The 17266-nt window shown below is 53.2% G+C and overlaps 1 protein-coding gene across 3 annotated transcripts in view; it reads left to right on the forward strand.

Annotated features, from left to right (window-relative positions):
* The window catches only part of Flcn (folliculin), a 21367-nt gene extending 4483 nt beyond the window's left edge, over positions 1-16884 (forward strand). For all 3 annotated transcript variants that reach the window (XM_005413977.2, XM_005413976.2, XM_005413978.2), the window contains exons 2-12: positions 921-1194; positions 2756-2902; positions 4055-4276; positions 5028-5188; positions 8129-8220; positions 9546-9736; positions 12569-12682; positions 13319-13442; positions 14449-14580; positions 14663-14768; positions 15744-16884. In XM_005413977.2, the coding sequence (XP_005414034.1) occupies positions 946-1194; positions 2756-2902; positions 4055-4276; positions 5028-5188; positions 8129-8220; positions 9546-9736; positions 12569-12682; positions 13319-13442; positions 14449-14580; positions 14663-14768; positions 15744-15945 (1740 nt within the window). In that variant the 5' untranslated portion in view covers positions 921-945 and the 3' untranslated portion in view covers positions 15946-16884. The remainder of the gene's footprint in view (positions 1-920; positions 1195-2755; positions 2903-4054; positions 4277-5027; positions 5189-8128; positions 8221-9545; positions 9737-12568; positions 12683-13318; positions 13443-14448; positions 14581-14662; positions 14769-15743) is intronic.
* The last annotated feature ends 382 nt before the right edge of the window (positions 16885-17266 follow it).

A 17266-nucleotide genomic window follows, 5' to 3' on the forward strand; every position in this document is an offset into this window, starting at 1 on the left:
GTTGTGTTCCCACATTTAGAAATGTGAATGGTTTTCTGTTGTCTTAAGCAGGGTGTTCAGTAGAACTCGTGTGATAGCAGAAATGTCCCATAACCTGCACTGCTCAGATGTGGCCGCGGACCCCGCGTGCTGTGAGCACTGAGGACCTGGCTGTTGACGGAGGAGCTGAGCTTTGCTGTGTTAGGTTACGTCTGAGTTGCCACATGTAGCTGTGGTCACCATGGGTCTGGAGAGTTCAGGGCCACTCTGGCCTGTATTGCAGACTTAGCAGCCAGCCAGTGAGGCCTACAGTGTCTGTGCATCAGAAATGGTAGGGATGCTGGCTACAGCTGTGCCCACCTCTATTGTGCTGGGCATGGATGCTGGGCATGCACTGTGCCACTGAGCTGTACCCTGTGCCCTCCCTCCTCTCCCTGCCCCCATCCTGCTGTGGTCTGCAGTTGGTTGCCTGCATTCACGTGTGGCTGTGCCCCATCTTTAAAGCCCTCCCTGATTTCCCCTAATCAGAGGCCTCTGCATCTGCTGGCCTTGCTATGAGGAGGGATAAGCTGCCTCCTAATTCATGGCTGGCGTCCACCTCTGACGGTACGTGGCGCTATGGACTTTAACATCCCTGCTGGCTTGAACCACTGGTGGTTTTCCCACTGGGTGGCTTGAGCCCCGGGCCGCCTGATGGGACAGTCGTGCGTGTAGGGCCCCGTTGTGACCGTGTTAAATTGTTCCGCCGGCGCCCAAGCTTGAGGAGGGAACTTCCCCTGATGCCATGTCCCCGCAGGCTCGCAGGTCCTGGCTGGGTAGGCGCCTTGCCTCGCTGTGCAGGAACTCTGTCAGTGATACCTGGCGGGTCCAGTGCTCCTGCGGCGCTGGGGAGATTCTGGGCTGTGGCAGGCGTGTCTGCTGATGTGCCCCTGCCCCCACAGGCCTCCTCACCGTCTCCGGGTCACCATGAATGCCATCGTCGCGCTCTGTCACTTCTGCGAGCTCCACGGCCCCCGCACTCTGTTCTGCACGGAGGTTCTTCACGCACCCCTGCCGCAGGCTGCTGGGAGTGGGGACAGCCCTGGCCAGGGCGAGCAGGCCGAGGAGGAGGAGGGTGGCATCCAGATGAGCAGCCGGGTCCACGCCCACAGCCCAGCTGAAGGGGCCAGTGCCGAGTCTAGCAGCCCAGGGCCCAAAAAGTCGGACATGTGCGAGGCAAGTGTCTGCGGGACCTTGGGGACGTTGTGCTGTCTCCTGGAGGTGAGGTGGGGGATGTGAGGAGGACAGGAGACCTAGGTTCTGAGAGCGCTGGGTGAAGCCTTCGGATGACTACTCAGGCTCAGGCTCTCAGTGGCCCTCTGAATGTGCTTGTCTCCGGCTGGGTACCTCTGGTTCTCTCCCTTTGTTCCTACTTCAGCTTTTGTGTGGTTTTATTTTGTTCTGGTTTTTTCAGTCCTGGGGATGGAACCTAGGATCTTGCGCATCCTGGCAAGCACTGTACCACTGACCTACCTGCCCAACCCTTATTTATTTATTTATTATTTTTTGGTACCAGGAATCGAACTCAGAACCTTGCACTTGCCAGGCAGATGTTTGTGCCACTGAGCTATATGCCTGGCCTCCTACTCGATATTTAAATTTCTTTTTTTTTTTTCTTTAAATCTTTCTGAGGCAGGTCTTGCTGAGTTGCCTAGGCTGGCCTTAAACTTGTGATCCTCCTGCCTCAGCCTCCCAAGTAACTGGGGTTACAGGCATGCACCACCCATGCCAGCCCAGGTTTTAGCCTTTTTGATCTGCTCTGTTCTAGCAGACAGTTGTCACCCAGTGTGGCATTTACTTTTGTTTTTGCACACCCCAGCTGTCCTTGGCTTGGGGCCCTTCAGTCCAGTGTCTGTGGGAGTTTCTTAGGAGAGTCCTGGCGTTCTTTGTTGTGTGGGTTTGTGAGCTCTGGGGAGCACAGCTGAAGTTTCCTCAGTGGTTCACTAGTGGTGGCTCTGGGTGGGGCTTAAAATCCAGGGTGAGAGGCCCATCTCAGGGCGAACGGGACTCCAGACTCCTTCCTTGTTTGGTTCTGCTGAGAACTAGGCAGTGTGCAGTTGCTAGAAATTTCTGCGGGGAACCAGCGGCAATGTATGGAGATCATTCAGGCCTGCAAGAGTGGAATCTTGGAGGGCTCTGCCAGCCCTAGGCAGGGTCCAGGCTGCCGTGGAGCCCTGCATCGGTCTCGGGAGGGGTCGGCCGTGAGCCCTGCATCATGCACTGCCTGAGCACTAGCGTGGCTGAGCTGTGGCAGGGTGCGGCCCCCACTTCCTCACGCAGGCGGTCTGAGTAGTACCTTCTCAGGCTTCCACACCAGCACGCAGACGGCCAGCGTCCCTGGGGCCAGTCTGGCCAAGCCCTCTGCCGCGTTGTTCAGCACCAAGGACAGAAGCCGGTGGGGTGGGGCGGGGCTGGTGGCATTGCTCAGAAGAGGTATGGCTCTGGTTGTTGGGACCAGCTCCTTCTCTGCTCAGCCTGTTCTCTGTAAAATGGCATCACCTCATAGGGTTGCACTTTGGATTAAGGTAAAGCATGCAAAGCTCTTCATAATATCTGCTACACAGGTGCTCAGTGAGTATGTCCTGGCTTCTGCCAACCCTTGTGAGCCCTGGGTCCTGAGTCCCGGTTATAAGTCCTCAGAGGAGTGCAAATCTGGGAGCCAGTTATCTGTGTACAGTACAAGGAAAGCAGTTTGTAACCTGACTAACTAGCACCTGCTTTTCCTTCTTGTGGATAGGGCTGCCGGTCACTGGCTGCAGGGCACCCAGGCTACATCAGCCATGATAAAGAGACCTCAATTAAGTACGTCAGTCACCAGCACCCCAACCACCCACAGCTCTTCAGCATTGTCCGCCAGGCCTGCGTCCGGAGCCTGAGCTGCGAGGTGAGCCTGGGGCTGTGTGCAGGTTTGGGGCTGCAGGGGGACAGGGAGGTGGGGCTGGTCTCTCCGAGGGCCTGGCAGTCCCTGCAGCCTGGAGTGTGGCATACTTAGTTGCCTTGAACTTAAACAAATAAGTCATGACGGACTCTAGTTTTTTAAATAGGTGCCAGCTTTCCTTCTTTTTCTCCTTCTCTTTCTCTTTTTTTTTTTTATGAGTCAGGGTGTCGCTGTGGAGTCTGGGCTGGTCCTGAACTCATTACGTAGTGCAGGGTAGGCTTGAACATGCAGCAGTCCTCCCAAGTGCAAGTGCTGAGATTATGGATGTGCACCGTCACGCCCAGCCTAAGTTTCACTTCAAGCACCATTTTTTGTCTATTCTTGTTGGATACATTCCTAAGATAGGAATGATTTCTAGCCTGTGTAGTCACTGTATCACACAGTACCTTGTGTACTGTCTGCCATCGCTGTATGTCTCTGGCTTCATCACGTTTTGCCGAAGGTACCTCCTAGAGAGTGACTCGGTGGTTCCTACACTCTGGCTGCGGCTGTTAAACTTGAGTGTTGGCTTTTAGTTTTTTAGGAACTGAAGACACAGGAGCTGTCCTGCTGCGCACTCCATCCGACCCTGAGCCCTAGCTGCGGGTCCCCACTGTGGTTCTGTGCCCACTGTCAGTAGTTCCCTCTCCGAACTTCCTGCTGTGCCTGGCTGGCCGGCAGATAGAGGGTCGTGTGCCCTTCCAGTGTGTGTTAGTAAAGATGTCACAGGGTGGGACTGAGGCCCCCAAGAACAGGGTGTGCAGATTTGACTCTAGTGGCTATTTTGACCTGTGGTTCCTCAGTCTACTCAGACTAGCAGGTGGGCACATTTGAGTGTAGGGTAGATGAAACATTTGTTAGCAGTCATTTGTGGCTCAAGGTGGAAAAAAGTAAGGGGCCTGCTGTACTGACCCCAGCACGCCAGGTAACAGGTGTTACTTCTAGAAAGTTTGCCGGCACCCGGCGGTATTGCTCAGTGATAGAGCGTGTGCTTAGCGTGCCAGGGCCCTGCGTTCCATCCCAGGCACTGGGAAGAAAGAAGGTCCAGTGGGGAGTTTTTGATCTGGCGTCGCAGAGGCAAGGAGAACTGCCCCTGCAGGCCCTGTGGTTTCCTCCCAGGTGTGCCCTGGCCGTGAAGGGCCCATCTTCTTCGGGGATGAGCAGCATGGTTTTGTGTTCAGCCACACCTTCTTCATCAAAGACAGCCTGGCCAGGGGCTTCCAGCGCTGGTACAGCATCATTGCCATCATGATGGACCGGATTTACCTCATCAATTCCTGGCCCTTCCTGCTCGGGAAGATCCGAGGGATCATCGATGAGCTCCAGGGCAAGGCCCTCAAGGTAACGTCCTAGGGAGGCACCGGCCCTGCTGGCGTCTCTCCTTGCTCTGCTGTGGCTTCCAGGAGCTCAGTGAGCCGTGCTCCTGTTGGTCCTGTGGCTGCTGTGTGCCGAGCTGCCTCCTGGAGGTGGAGCTGGGCGCTGTGATGGGCATCTCGGCCAGCTTTACTTTCGCCCCTCGCCTGCACCCACTGTCCTGGGTCGTCTTCACTCTGGTTTCCTTGCAGCAGTCAGGCTGCCGGCAACCTCCTTCCTGTCTTTGCTTCCCTGCCCTTCCTGCCAGAGACTGCCCATTAGTGAGAGCCCACCCGCCCCAAGCAGAGACCTCCCGCTGTAGTGCCCTGTCTCGGGGTAAGACAGGATGCTGTGGCACGAGCCCTGAGAGCGCCGCGTCTCCAGACCACAGGGCCTGTTTTCTCCAGCGGTGAAATGTGGAGGGCCCTGCGTCTCCTCTGGTTGCTGGAGGGAGTCCCATGGCCCTGGTGTGAGGTCTGCGTAGCAGGCCCGCCAAGGGAGGCCAGAGCGCCTGGAGATCACGGCTGCTGCAGGGCGTGTGTGGCCCAAGTCCCCAGCAGGTTCCTCAAGAGCCGGTGGTGGGGCAGGAGAGCGTGCGAGAGCTCTCTGCCAGCTCCCTCCCTCGAGGGGGCAGAGCCGGCCTGTGTGGTGGTCAGACTGCAGGTGCTTGCTGTGTGCTGTGTCAGGAGTCGCCCCAGTGGCTGGCTTCATTCTCGCTGCTCTCCCCTTGGCGTTGCAGGTGTTTGAGGCGGAGCAGTTTGGGTGCCCCCAGCGTGCTCAGAGGATGAACACCGCATTCACACCCTTTCTGCACCAGAGGAACGGCAACGCGGCCCGCTCGCTCACCTCCCTGACCAGCGATGACAACTTGTGGGCCTGTCTGCACACCTCCTTTGCCTGGTAATGCGTGCCTCCGGCTTTTGGCCGCTGCTGGAGTGAAAGCAGTCGCTGATGTTGGCTGGATTTTCCTTGGTTTGGGAGAATAGTCCTTACTGAGTTGGCAGGCTGCCGCTGGGGGAGGGGTTCCCATGGGCACTGCTTGGTGAACGCAGAGCTGGCCAGTGGGTGTTGTCTGGGCCTCTTTCTGCTCTTGAAGGGAAGACAAATTTAGGTGGAACTTGTTTCCCAGTAATAAAAAAAAAGTTTCTGTACCAATAATCCCCTCCTTTAAAAAAACAACATAAACATTAATCTCATGGCTCCTGCCGGTTGGGAAGTCAGAATTAGCTTAGCTGGGTGTTCTGGCTCAGGTCACAGGGAGGTGTTTTTGGCCACAGCTGCAGTCCGCTGAGGCCTGACTGGAGTGCGGGCTGAGTGGCTGGCTGTGGGCAGCGAAGGAGGGAGCTGGCACCCTCAGAGTGCCCCAGTTCAAGAGAGTGGGGTGGGCCCTACAAGGCTTATGGCCCTGGGCTTGGCAGGGGGCCTGCTGTCCCTGGCGGCACTCGGTGCATCATGGGAGGGTGTGCTGATGCTGGGCCAGGCCTGCGGGGGGTCAGCCTCCCGCACAGGAAGGGGGAGAGTGTCCGCGCATTGTGGACTTGGAAGCCGCTGGTGAGCTTCTGTCTGTGCGTTGTTTCTGCCCTCCCACTGCAGGGTCTCCTCCTGCCAGAGCCCCCGCCCTCAGCTCCTGCCCAGGTGGCATCACCTTGAAGTCCATGTAGTACAGATCTGTCCTGGTGTGGAAGGAGTCCTGGGTGAACCCAACTTTACCTCCTAAGATTACACAAACTGAAAAATATCCATTCCCCCAACTGTCATATAGTCTCAAACTTTTTTAAGAATTGACAAGCAAAAATTGTATATGTGCATATGTGCATATATACTGCGGTACCTCTGTTCATGAGCTTAACTTGCTCTGTGATTCTGGGGGAGATGGCCACAGTTGGCCAAACTGTTGCCAAATGCTTGTTTGTGAACCAAATGGCTTGCAAACAGAAGTGCCGTGAACTGAGTCATTACTGTATATGCATATAAACAGAGTCTGTCAAAAAAAAGTGTACACACTTCAGGAAAAGAAAAATATTAAATGTCTAGAAGCTGATGGCCACTACTTTGGTCACCTCTTGAGGCCAAAGACAACTTGTATCAATCTCATGATGTCTCAGTGAATTTAGTATTAAAATATTTGTGTAAGTTTTTCTTTGCCAGAAGCATACATGTTCTTTGTCAGACTCTGTGTGTACCTTTTTAATGGTGTACAGTATGATGTGTTTGTAAGTAGTCACTTGCTACATAAAGATGCCTTTCTTAGACAGGCTGGGTGTGGTGGTGCACGCCTATAATCCAGCACGTGGGATGCTGAGGCAGGAGGGTGGCGGCGAGTTCGAGGCCGGCCTGAACTACTAGGGGACACTGTGTCAAACAAGAAAACAAAACACAACACAGACATCTTAGCAGCGGACTGTGTGTCTAGCAGTGTTTGCATAAGGTGCTGCCCAAATGGTGTCCTGGTGTGCGAGCGACACGTGTCTACTGTAGACATTGGGTACATTGAGCCTGGTGTCTTATTGTATTATTTATCTGGGGGGGTTTGAGACAAGGTCTTGCTGTATGGTTCAGGCTGGTCTTGAAGTCACTGTGTAGTCCAGGCTGGCCTTGAACTCACTGCAGTCTTTCTTGCCTCAGCCTCCCACGCTCTCACATATGTATCAATTAACTTATGGTGACAACACTATTCTCTTACCTTACTCCTGTATTTTATTTTATATATATATATATTTGTCTTTTTCAGACAGGGTCTCGCTATGTAGTTCAGGATGGTCTTGAGCTCACTTTGTAGCCCAGGCTTGTGTCAGAGTTGCAGGGATCCTCTTACCCCAGCTTCCCGAGTGCTGGGATTACAGGTGTGCACCACCACGCCCAGCTACTCCTGTATTTTAAACATCACTTCCATTGCAGTGATTTCAGACAGACCCAAAGTAGAATAAAAGTGCAGTGAACTTGTTACCGTGCTCCATTCAGCGTCAGCAGTTTTTACTATGTTCTCTCTCTTTTTCTAGATTTTTTTTTTGTACCGGAAATCTAACTCGCACCTTGCGCTTGCCAGGCAGGTGTTTGTGCCGCTGAGCTATATTCCCGACCCCCTTTTTTTTTGAGACAAGATCTCATTTTGCAGTTCGGGCTGGCCTTGAACACACTGTATAGTCCAGGCTAGTCTTGAACTTCTGGTGATCCTCCTACCTCAGCCTGCTGAGTGCAGGGATTACATGCGTGTGTGTCACACCCAGCTAGAATATTTTTAAAACAAATCTTAGTGTGTCATTTCAAGTATAAATATAACCATAATACCATTATTCTGTCCAACAAAATGAAGTCATTCCTGGTATCCAGGGCGCAGGACTTGTTCAGTGTTCCCTTTGGTCTCAAAGGTGACCTTTCTGCAGGGCTGGGGTGGAGCCCAGGCCTTGTGCGTGCAGGACAAGGGTCGTAGCACTGAGCCTCACTCCAGGCTCAAAGATGGTTGAATTGGGATCACAACAAGGAGTTCCTTTCACTAGTAACCACCACCACCCCCGCCCCGTTTTTCTGATGCTCTTTCATGAAGGACCTCAGTCACATCTTGCAGAAAGGATCAGGCTGTGTCCTTGTGGGTGCAGCTAGGATATTTTTGTAAGACAAGATCTCACCATGTTACCCAGGCTGGCCTTGAAGTCCTAGGCTTAAGCAGTCCTTTTCCTCAGCTTCCTTAGTCACTGGGGCATGGGCCACGCTTCCCTGCCAGTTTGTTCTTTTAGGCCTGTGTTTTCTGTAAACTTGCAGTTGAATCGAGGAGCTTGATGTGACTTTGGATGAGGTGTCTCTTAGGTAAGAGGTCTTCCTACCTGGTGCTGTGTTCTGTAGGCTCCTGAAAGCGTGCGGCAGTCGACTGACAGAAAAGCTGCTGGAGGGCGCGCCCACAGAGGACACCCTGGTGCAGATGGAGAAGCTCGCCGGTGAGCCCCGGTGCTGCTGGGGCGGGGCTTGCCCGGGGTGGCTGTGGGACCGCCTGGCTCCTGGTCTCCAGGCAAGAGCTGCTTACACAGGGAGATGTGGTGCTGAGGGTCTGCGACGAGCCTTCCTAAAATCAGGCCCTTTGCTCTTTGTGTTTTTGTTCAGCTTTCTTCTGTCACTTTCCTTGATGGTGTTTTGAAATGTTATTCCCCAGATAGATTAACAGTTCAAGGTTAGGGCTCCCTTAAGAGAGAACTGACGGGAGCTTTTCCTCTCCATGTCTTACGACGCTAGCCAAGAGCCGCCCTTGTAGACAGTCTGTGATTCTTTGCTCAGAATGAATGAAGGGGTGTGTCAGTTGGGCCCAAGTTTTCCAGCAAGGGCGGCTGTCCCCCAACCTCCCAAGTCCCTTGCCTCCCCAGGGTCATGGGGTCCAGAGTCCTGTGTGTCAGATTCACTTCCCAGGGACCCTGGGCCTTCCAACCCTTTGGAGCTCTTCAGGGTGATCCCTACACACACTTGGGCTTCAGCATGCTCTTCCCAAGCGGGGAAGGTCAGGAGTGAGGTCTTAGCGGTCGTACAGCGTGCTCAGAAAGCAGAACCTCACATTCGCCCTCATGCCCACGTCTCCCGTGGCCTTGGCACCATTTGTGTTTGTACCAGTGACAGACTTTGAGGCCAGTGCGGGGGGTAGGGCCAGCCTCTTGAGGATCTTTGCACGGAGAAGTCAGGCTTCCGGGAGCTTTCAGGGATATGAGATGCCAGGTGCTCTGCTGTGGCCTAGGTCGTGCTGGGCGTGAGGGAGAGGAGCACGGGCCTGGCGCACACTTTGGAACCGCACAGACCTGGTTTCGTCATGCGTGCCCTTCTCCTCGGGTCCTCCTGTCACATGGAGCAGGGATGCACTCATATGCGGAGACTGTTACGGAGACTCTAAAACAGACCTTTCTGTTTTTACCCGGAGACGGGGTGGCAGTGTTGACCTCCGAAAGCCAGAGGGCGGAGTGTGGGCCGGGGGCGGTGGGGGGCATCTAGTGGAGCTCCTGCTGAGTAAAGACGCAGGGCCGCATTCTCATCGCTGGCTTCCCCACCAAAGAGAAGACAACTTTTAGTTAGTCGTCCTAAAACATAATGTGATACCCAGGCCATGGAAACAGCCCTGGAGCCCTTCTTACCCTCTCAGGGCTCCCAGGAGAGCAGCCACCGGGACGCGGAAGAACCAGTGGCTGGTGGGGATAACCGCAACACGCCTTGGGGGGCGGTGGTCCTGGAACGCGTCTGTCACGTTCGGGGAGCGATGTTCCGTGACTGTCCTTATCTCCTGTAGACTTGGAAGAAGAATCAGAAAGCTGGGACAACTCTGAGGCTGAAGAAGAGGAGAAGGCATCTGTATTGCCCGATAGTACAGAGGGGCGGGAGCTGACCAAATGTCTGACAGATTCGTCCTTACTGTCAGACTGTGGAAGCTGGCAGCCTCGGAAGCTGTCGGTGTTCAAATCCCTTCGGCACATGAGACAGGTAAGCAGCAGAGGCTAAAGCTCCCTCATCAGAAACCAGGAGAAGAGCCCAGGCTTGTCTGACCAGTCTGTCTCCTGGGCCTGACTTCTTCCAAGGTAACAGCCAAGAACTTTCTCAGTGGGTGGCTGAAAGTGCGTGAGGATCTAGGGTGTATTAGCTACAGCACCACTGCTTTTGTTTTATACGAGGATTGAACCCAGGACCTTCCCACTGAATTACATCCCCAACCCTTTTTAAAAAGTATCCTAGGGCTGGGGATGTAGCTCAGTGGCGCAGTGCCTGCCTGGCAAGCATGAGGTCCTGAGTTCAATTCCCCATAACAACAACAAAAAAGTATCCCATAGCTGGGTGACGTAACACACACATGTGATCCTAGCACCCGGGAGGCTGAAGCAGGAGGATGGCTGTGAGTTCAGGGCCAGCCTATGCTTTGTAGTGAGTTAAAGGCCAGCTTCAGCTATGTAATGAAGCCCTGTCTCAAAAAAACAATTACTCATTTTTTATTAGTACATGTTTGAAATAACGTAGTGAAATAACATAGTGATTACCTGTATTGTGTTGTTTTATTTTGAAATGGGATCTTCCTGAGTTGGCCAGTCTCAGCTTTCTAGAGTGCTAGGATTATAGGTGTGCTCCATCATGCTTGGCTTTGTGATCCCCTTTTAGTGACAACTTCAGATCTGTGTGCAGACAAAGGCCTGGATAGATAGCTTCATGTGGGCCCTGGTCTTGATATGCTAGAAGAATCTCTTTATTGTTGCTTTTAGACAGTCTTGCTATATAGTTCAGGCTGACCTTGGTCCTCTTGCCTTACCCTCCCAAGTGCTGGGATTACAGTCATGCACCACCATGACGTCTGACTTTCTAGTATGCTCCTAAAGGGTTTGAATAGCACTGTTGACTTTTGTGCTTCCAAGACACTGCAGTTGAAAGTGATGGATATTGTTATAAAAAATTGGGAACAATCTGAATGTCCAGATGTAGCAGTGAGGGTGTGCCAAAGCAGTGAAATGTCATGAAGTCAGAGAAGGCCAGGAGAGCGGCGAGGTGATGGGTGTGTGCCTGTGTTGTGTGTGCATAACAGGTAGCCTCACACCACAACAGCTGTGGCGTGTCGGTCAGGTGGGAGGCCAGGTTTGCTTGGTTATGGGGACAGGTTGTTCATTTTATAATAATTTTCTGTATTTTTATGAAGAACATTGAATTTCTGTTTGGAAAATGTAGCAAGAAGAATGATGTACTGTCATATCGGGTTAAATAACCTTTAGTTGTTGCAAGGTGATCAGGCCCACAGTCTCCCAAACAAGTGGATGGCGAAGGCTTAACTAAGTGAGACAGTTGAAATGATTTTAAGACCCCAGGACGCTCCAACTCTCTCACAGAGTTCAAGATTCTCTGGGTTTAGACAAAGACTTCTCTGGCAGCGCGTATTTATTTGGTTTTCAAACAAAGGAGGAGAATACTCAAGAAAATGCGGGAATCTTGCAGGACCTTGGTAGAATTTTCCCAAGCAGTAAATTATGTCAATCAGGAGAACTACCTTATCTTCAGGTTGACGTTTATTGTAGGAGTGTGGAGCCTGCAGCTACAGTCTCCTTTTTTTTTTTTTTTCCTATGCTTCTTTTTATTTTCCATTTTTCTGTGCTTATTTGCATTTTTCTTTTTCTTTTTTTTTTTTTTACAGTCTCCTTTTAGTTAACTTGGGTTGGAGCCAGATGTCCTCAGCTGCGGCCTTATCTTGTCCTTTGAGGCATCACAGCTTCACAGGACAATACAGGCCTCAGTGGGGACCAGTGACTCACAGAGGTTCACTTACTATGAGTCCATTGCCCATCTCCAGACAAGGTGCCTGAGCTTCGGACAACTCACAAGTAAACACGGAAAGCCAATTGATTAATATTAAATTCTACTCAGTGCCGCTTCATAGTGGTCTCCATCAATGTCAGATCCCCACTCCCCAGGCTTCTGGATGAAAATAATGCTCCTCCCGTCCACATCGTGTCTCGGGCTGAATGCCTTGTTGAGTGTTCACATGGGTTAATGTCAGAAGGGACCGGGGTACTTGGAGGTTGGTGGAGTTGGGTAAGATGTGTGAGCATCACCTTTTTGGTTGTGTTTTGGAGTCGCGTTTGGGTTCTTAGAAGGCATAAGACAAGAGCCTGCCCTTTTCTAAAGTGTCAGAGTTCCGGGAATGAATCAGAGGAAAGGGAGGGGAGCTGTTAGGGTTGGAGAGTGAAAGACCTGACGACTGAAAGCCGTCCTGGGGTTGTTCCAGGGTCAAAACTGCAGCTGTGAAGGACACACGCACGGCAAGGCGCTGCGTGTGACTGGCGTCCTGTCTCGGGAGGGCACAGGCTGGGTCGTGGGGTGCAGCCTGCGGTCCTCCTGGGTGCTGTCATATGCTATCTGCCGCTTACTTCAGGTGGCTCAGGAAAGCACAGCATGTCTATAGGGAGAAGGTAGGGCCTCGGATGTAGCTCAGCGGCACAGCACCTGCCCTGGCAAGTGCAAGGTCCTGAGTTTGATTCCCAGTACCAAAAAAGAGGGTAACTGTTAGAAAAGATACCTCATTGCTTCATTTTTAAAAAGTGAAATTTAGGGGGAAAGCTCTTAAGGATGCAAGAGCTTTGGAATCTAGCCTTTAGGTGCAGACCTGGGGACTTCTGTCCTCCGCAGTCAACCCTAGGGAAGTCAGCAGGTTACTGAGAAGTACCTTTCTCTTTTCTGACCCCTCCTCCTTTGCCAACAAAGTTCCCAAAGAAAGAAAGTAACTTCCTTCCGAAGGAGGTGAGGAGTGGCTTCCGTTAACCTGCAGGACACACTGTGTTGCAGGTGCTGGGGGTCCCATCGTTCCGCATGCTGGCCTGGCATGTTCTCATGGGGAACCAGGTGATCTGGAAAAGCAGAGATGTGGACCTGGTGCAGTCCGCCTTTGAAGTTCTGAGGGTAAGAGCGCCTTTTCCCCAGCTGTTGTGTGGGCCAGTGTGTGGGCCTGGTGCCTGACTGCAGGCAGAGGTGTCACGGTGCGGAGCCTGCGCCCGTCCACGCGGGAGTCCAAGACCAGCGTTTTCTCGTCTCTTACGCGTGGCCGTCGGCGATGTCTGCAGGGGGCGGAGTTTGTGCTGTCCCGGTAGACAGCCGGCTGCCCCCTGCCCCTCCCCAAGCCTTCAGTCTCTAAGAAGCCACGAGTGTGCGTCTGGCCCACGCCCTCTGCACGCCCTCTCCTCAGTGGGCAGGCTGGGTGGCAGGCACAGTGCACAGGGGCAGTGGCCTCGTGTTTAAGTCCTGGAAGGTGTGTGCCTGCCTGCTGCCTGCCGAGGTCTCTGAGTGTAGAAGGGAATAGGACCTGTTTCAAAGCCTATCAGCTCTTGGCGGGGAAGAGACGAACATCCAAGGAGGCAGAGTAACATGAGCAGTTTGCACGGCCGAGCAAGAGGCAGAAGGAGTCAGCGTGTGACAGCGGCCAGCAGAGGAGCTGGGGCCTTGGGGTGGGAGCGACCTTGAGGAGGGGCCCGGGGCCGGGCTGCAGAGGGCGCGTGGGTGTGCTTGGAGGGCGTGCTCTGAGCCCCCTGTCCTCTGCAGACCATGCTGCCTGTAGGCTGCGTGCGCATCATCCCATACAGCAGCCAGTACGAGGAGGCCTACCGGTGCAACTTCCTGGGGCTCAGCCCGAATGTGCAGGTGCCCGCCCACGTGCTGTCCTCAGGTGCGTGCTGCCACTGTGGGCCTTCTGGGAGGGTCCCACACCTCAGCCCAGAGGGGTGCTGGATCTCAGCCGTGCGTCCTAGGCTGCAGCCTGCTGTCTGAGGCGGGAGGACCCATGCTTCCATGTGTGTAGAAGCAATTTTCCTGGTGGCTTTGGGCCTCCACTTCCTGCCTTCAGAATGGGCGGGGGTGGCTGGCAGGGGCTGTGGTTCTCAGCTGGTCGGTGCTGCAGGTAGAGGGTCCATGGAGGACAACAGAAGTGGGTGGCTTGCTGGGCTTAGGGATAGGAACAGTGGTAGTCACGCAGGAGTATTGCTGGCTGCCTTTTCTCGGTGGTCTCCCACCTACTTCGCATCCTGGCTGGCTTTGCTGTCCTCAGGTGTGCTGCCCGAGAATGCAGTGGGCCCTGCTCCCTGGCGGCTGGCCACCCTCGTGGACAGAGCCACGGATGTGTTGGCCCTGAGACCTTGACTTGGGGACACTCAGGAGCCAGCCTGGATGTAAGCCTGGCCTTGTAGACAGCGCAGTGATGCTCGGGGCTAGGTGTGGCCGCAGAGCTGGCGGAGGGCGGCCGTCCCCGCTCTGAATTGGTCTTCAGTGCCAGGCCGGGCCCTGAGACCCACAGGGCAGGGCCTGCAATCTGGGTGGTACAGAGTTCCAGAGATGGGCTCGAAATGCCTGTCCTCACCAGCTGTATGACCTTGGGCGAGTTACTGAACTTGTCAGAGTCTGTTTCACAATGGTAAAATGGGGTGACAAGGCTGCTCTTGCAGTGCTACTCAGTGTGAAGTGATGTGTGCTCGTTGTATATTATTATAATACAAAAATTATAATAACTGAGGCAGAAGCTGCCCAGCAGCTCTGCTTTCACACGGCAGAAGTTTTCGACATGACCGCATCTCTTTCGGGAAAGCTCTGCCTGGCGGAGGCTCCCGGCTGATGCGCAGTAATGTGGTACGGCAGGGCTGTCAGGAGTGAATCAAGGATGCTGTACTTTGCCTTGCTAGAGTTTGCAGTCGTTGTGGAGGTCCACCCGGCCGCACGCTCCACCCTCCATCCCGTCGGGTGCGAGGATGACCAGTCTCTCAGCAAGTACGAGTTTGTGGTGACCAGCGGGAGCCCCGTGGCTGCAGACCGAGGTGGGTGTCACTGCTGGGGCTGTTTTCCATCCGGGCAGCGCTCTGCCTGGAGCTGAAGCCCCCGCCTCTGCTTTGTCCCCAGTTGGCCCCACCATCCTGAATAAGATTGAAGCAGCCCTGACCAACCAGAACCTGTCTGTGGACGTGGTGGACCAGTGCCTCGTCTGCCTCAAGGAGGAGTGGATGAAGTAAGCCCCAGCCCATCCAGGCTTCCTGCCCCTGGGGATGGAGCTGCCCGTGACCGCAGATTTGCTGAGGAAAAGCAGGAACCAGTTCTGGAAAAGGCCAGGCTTGGCTGTGGGGAGCTGGCGAGGGTAGTGGTTTTGAGTGGGGTTCAGACACCAGGGTTTTAACAACCTTGGCGGCCTTGGGAAGGAAGAACCAGTGTCTCCTGCTCCCACACGCGTCCTCTGAGAGCTAGGAGCAGCCTCTGTCCAGCAGCTGTTGAGGGCAAGGAAGAATGCCCAGCATGCAGAGAAGGTTCTTACCTGAGGTTCTGTTACTTTACTGCTTAGTTTAACTTTTAAAATCCTAAGCGAGATAATAAAGGTGGCCTTTTTTGTTTTGTTTCTCTGTGGTGTTTGGGATGGATCCCAGGGCCTTGTGCATGTTGTACAAGTGCTTTACCAAGTCGTATCATTAGCGTGTTCTTTTTTTTCCCCTTAAGCAAGTTACTATGTTTTTTCTCCTACCTTGCTTTTAGTAATTTTTTTTTTTTTTTTGGTTTTTCTCTGGTACCGGGAACCAAACTCAAGACTTTGCATTTGCCAGGCAGGCGCTTTGCCGCTGAGCTAAATCCCCAGCTCCCAATTTTTTAAATCAAATTTTATTAGTCAGATGCCCTGTAACCCGTTTTTCACCTGAATTTAAGGACAGTTCTGGCCCATTCCCTCTTTGAGATGGTTCTCACTGTATTGCCCAGGCTGACCTCAAACTACTGTGCTCAAACAGTCCTCCTGCCTCAGCGTACCTGGGAGCTGCAAGCCACAGCAGTGTCTTTCTCCTTGCTTTGTTGACAGGCCAGTGTGTTAAACTACTGCTTCCTCCAAGTGCGGGAGTCCCAGGTGGGCCTGCGGAGCTCCCACTGGTCTCAAAGCTGTTTAGGCCCCATGAGCGCTGGTGCTTTGGCTATTGGCTGAATGTGTATTTTTGGTTTTCTGCAGCAAAGTGAAAGTCCTCTTTAAATTCACCAAGGTGGACAGTCGGCCCAAGGAGGACACACAGAAGCTCCTGAGCGTCCTCGGTGCATCTGAGGAGGACAATGTCAAGCTGTTGAAGTTCTGGATGACAGGCCTAAGCAAGACCTACAAGTCCCACCTCATGTCCACAGTCCGCAGCCCCATTGCCTCTGAGTCTCGTAACTGACCCCATCCAGTTCTGTCTCCGTGTGTGCTTCCTGGGGAAGATGCTGGCAGTGCACAGGCTCTGCAAGAGATTGGGCTGCTGCTGAGTTTCTGGACGGCTGGGTCGGGGTCTGAGATGGGAGGTGCTGGGCTGGGCTCTGCCCTGTGGGGGTCAGGGCCTGTGCGTTCTTAGCAGGTTCCATAGCTGTCAGCCTGCCTGAAAAGGCAGTGGAGACCATGGACAGCTGTGGGAGGGGCACTCGGGAGCCTGGACTGCTGTGCCTCTGGGATGCAGTCTCAGAACCGACCGGAGGACTTGGGTGTTCGGGCTGCAGTAACCTGTCCTCTCAGGGTCAGCATGTGAACCTTTTCATTTTGAAATGCAGCAAGTTTCCTGGACTTCGTGTTTAAGTGTATGTTTTGCTGTTTGTAAATATCGAGGACATACTCCCATCCAGTCGGTTTTTCATCTGCTTTTAGGTTAGGGCCCTGTAAAGGCTTTTTTGGAGATGAAGTGGCTGTTCTCATCACTGGGGCCTCTGAAATTTGTGTTCTGAGGCAGCGTGGCGCACCTTGTGGGTGCACTGCGCTGCGCTGCTGTGCAGTTAACCTGCGGTTGAACGATGCAGCCCTCGGCTCTTCACACAAATGCGCCTCGGCTGAGGCACCTGGTGGCCCTGATTTGACCAACTCGTAGACAGTGAGACCCGTCATTGCTGCGTGCTGAGTCACTTGCCCCTGTGTCGTGGCTTTCAGCATTGACGTGGGGACAGATGACATCACCCCATTGTACAGTTTTGACAAAGAGTCATGGCTTGGGAGGATTTTTGGCAGTTTTCCCAATTTGTTTGTAGTTTTTTTATGTTCGTTTAATTTATATTTAACACAAAGACTTAAGTGTATTGTGACTGTCTGTATAATACAAGCGCATTGAAACACAGTAAATAATCTATTTTTGTAACCTTTTGGCTGCATGGTTTTATACCTCATACTGTGCATTGTTTTCTGACGGAAGCATGTGTGGAGAAGTGTGTGAGGTGAGTTTGTCATGTGCATGTCAGCGTATACTTTGGCAGACTCAGATGGCTGCAGTGTCACCAGGCTCACGTGTGTCACGTGGGGCTCACATGTGTGAAACATCGCCATATGGTGTGTGACTGCCGTGGCTAAAATGACAGCAGATCTCAGTGATATGACAATTTAAGTTGCTGTAGTCAGCAGGAAAGAAGGGACGTGAACTCAACAGTCTAAGCAGATTTATTGCTAAACCTGAGGGACCTCTCTGGCATCTCTTACAGGTTAAGAGGCTTTTTTTTTTTCAATTTAATTTTTTAAAATTTTTT

Source organism: Chinchilla lanigera, unplaced genomic scaffold (assembly GCF_000276665.1).
Source record: "Chinchilla lanigera isolate Chin_1 unplaced genomic scaffold, ChiLan1.0 scaffold00176, whole genome shotgun sequence".
In the NCBI taxonomy this organism is placed as follows: Eukaryota; Metazoa; Chordata; class Mammalia; order Rodentia; family Chinchillidae; genus Chinchilla; species Chinchilla lanigera.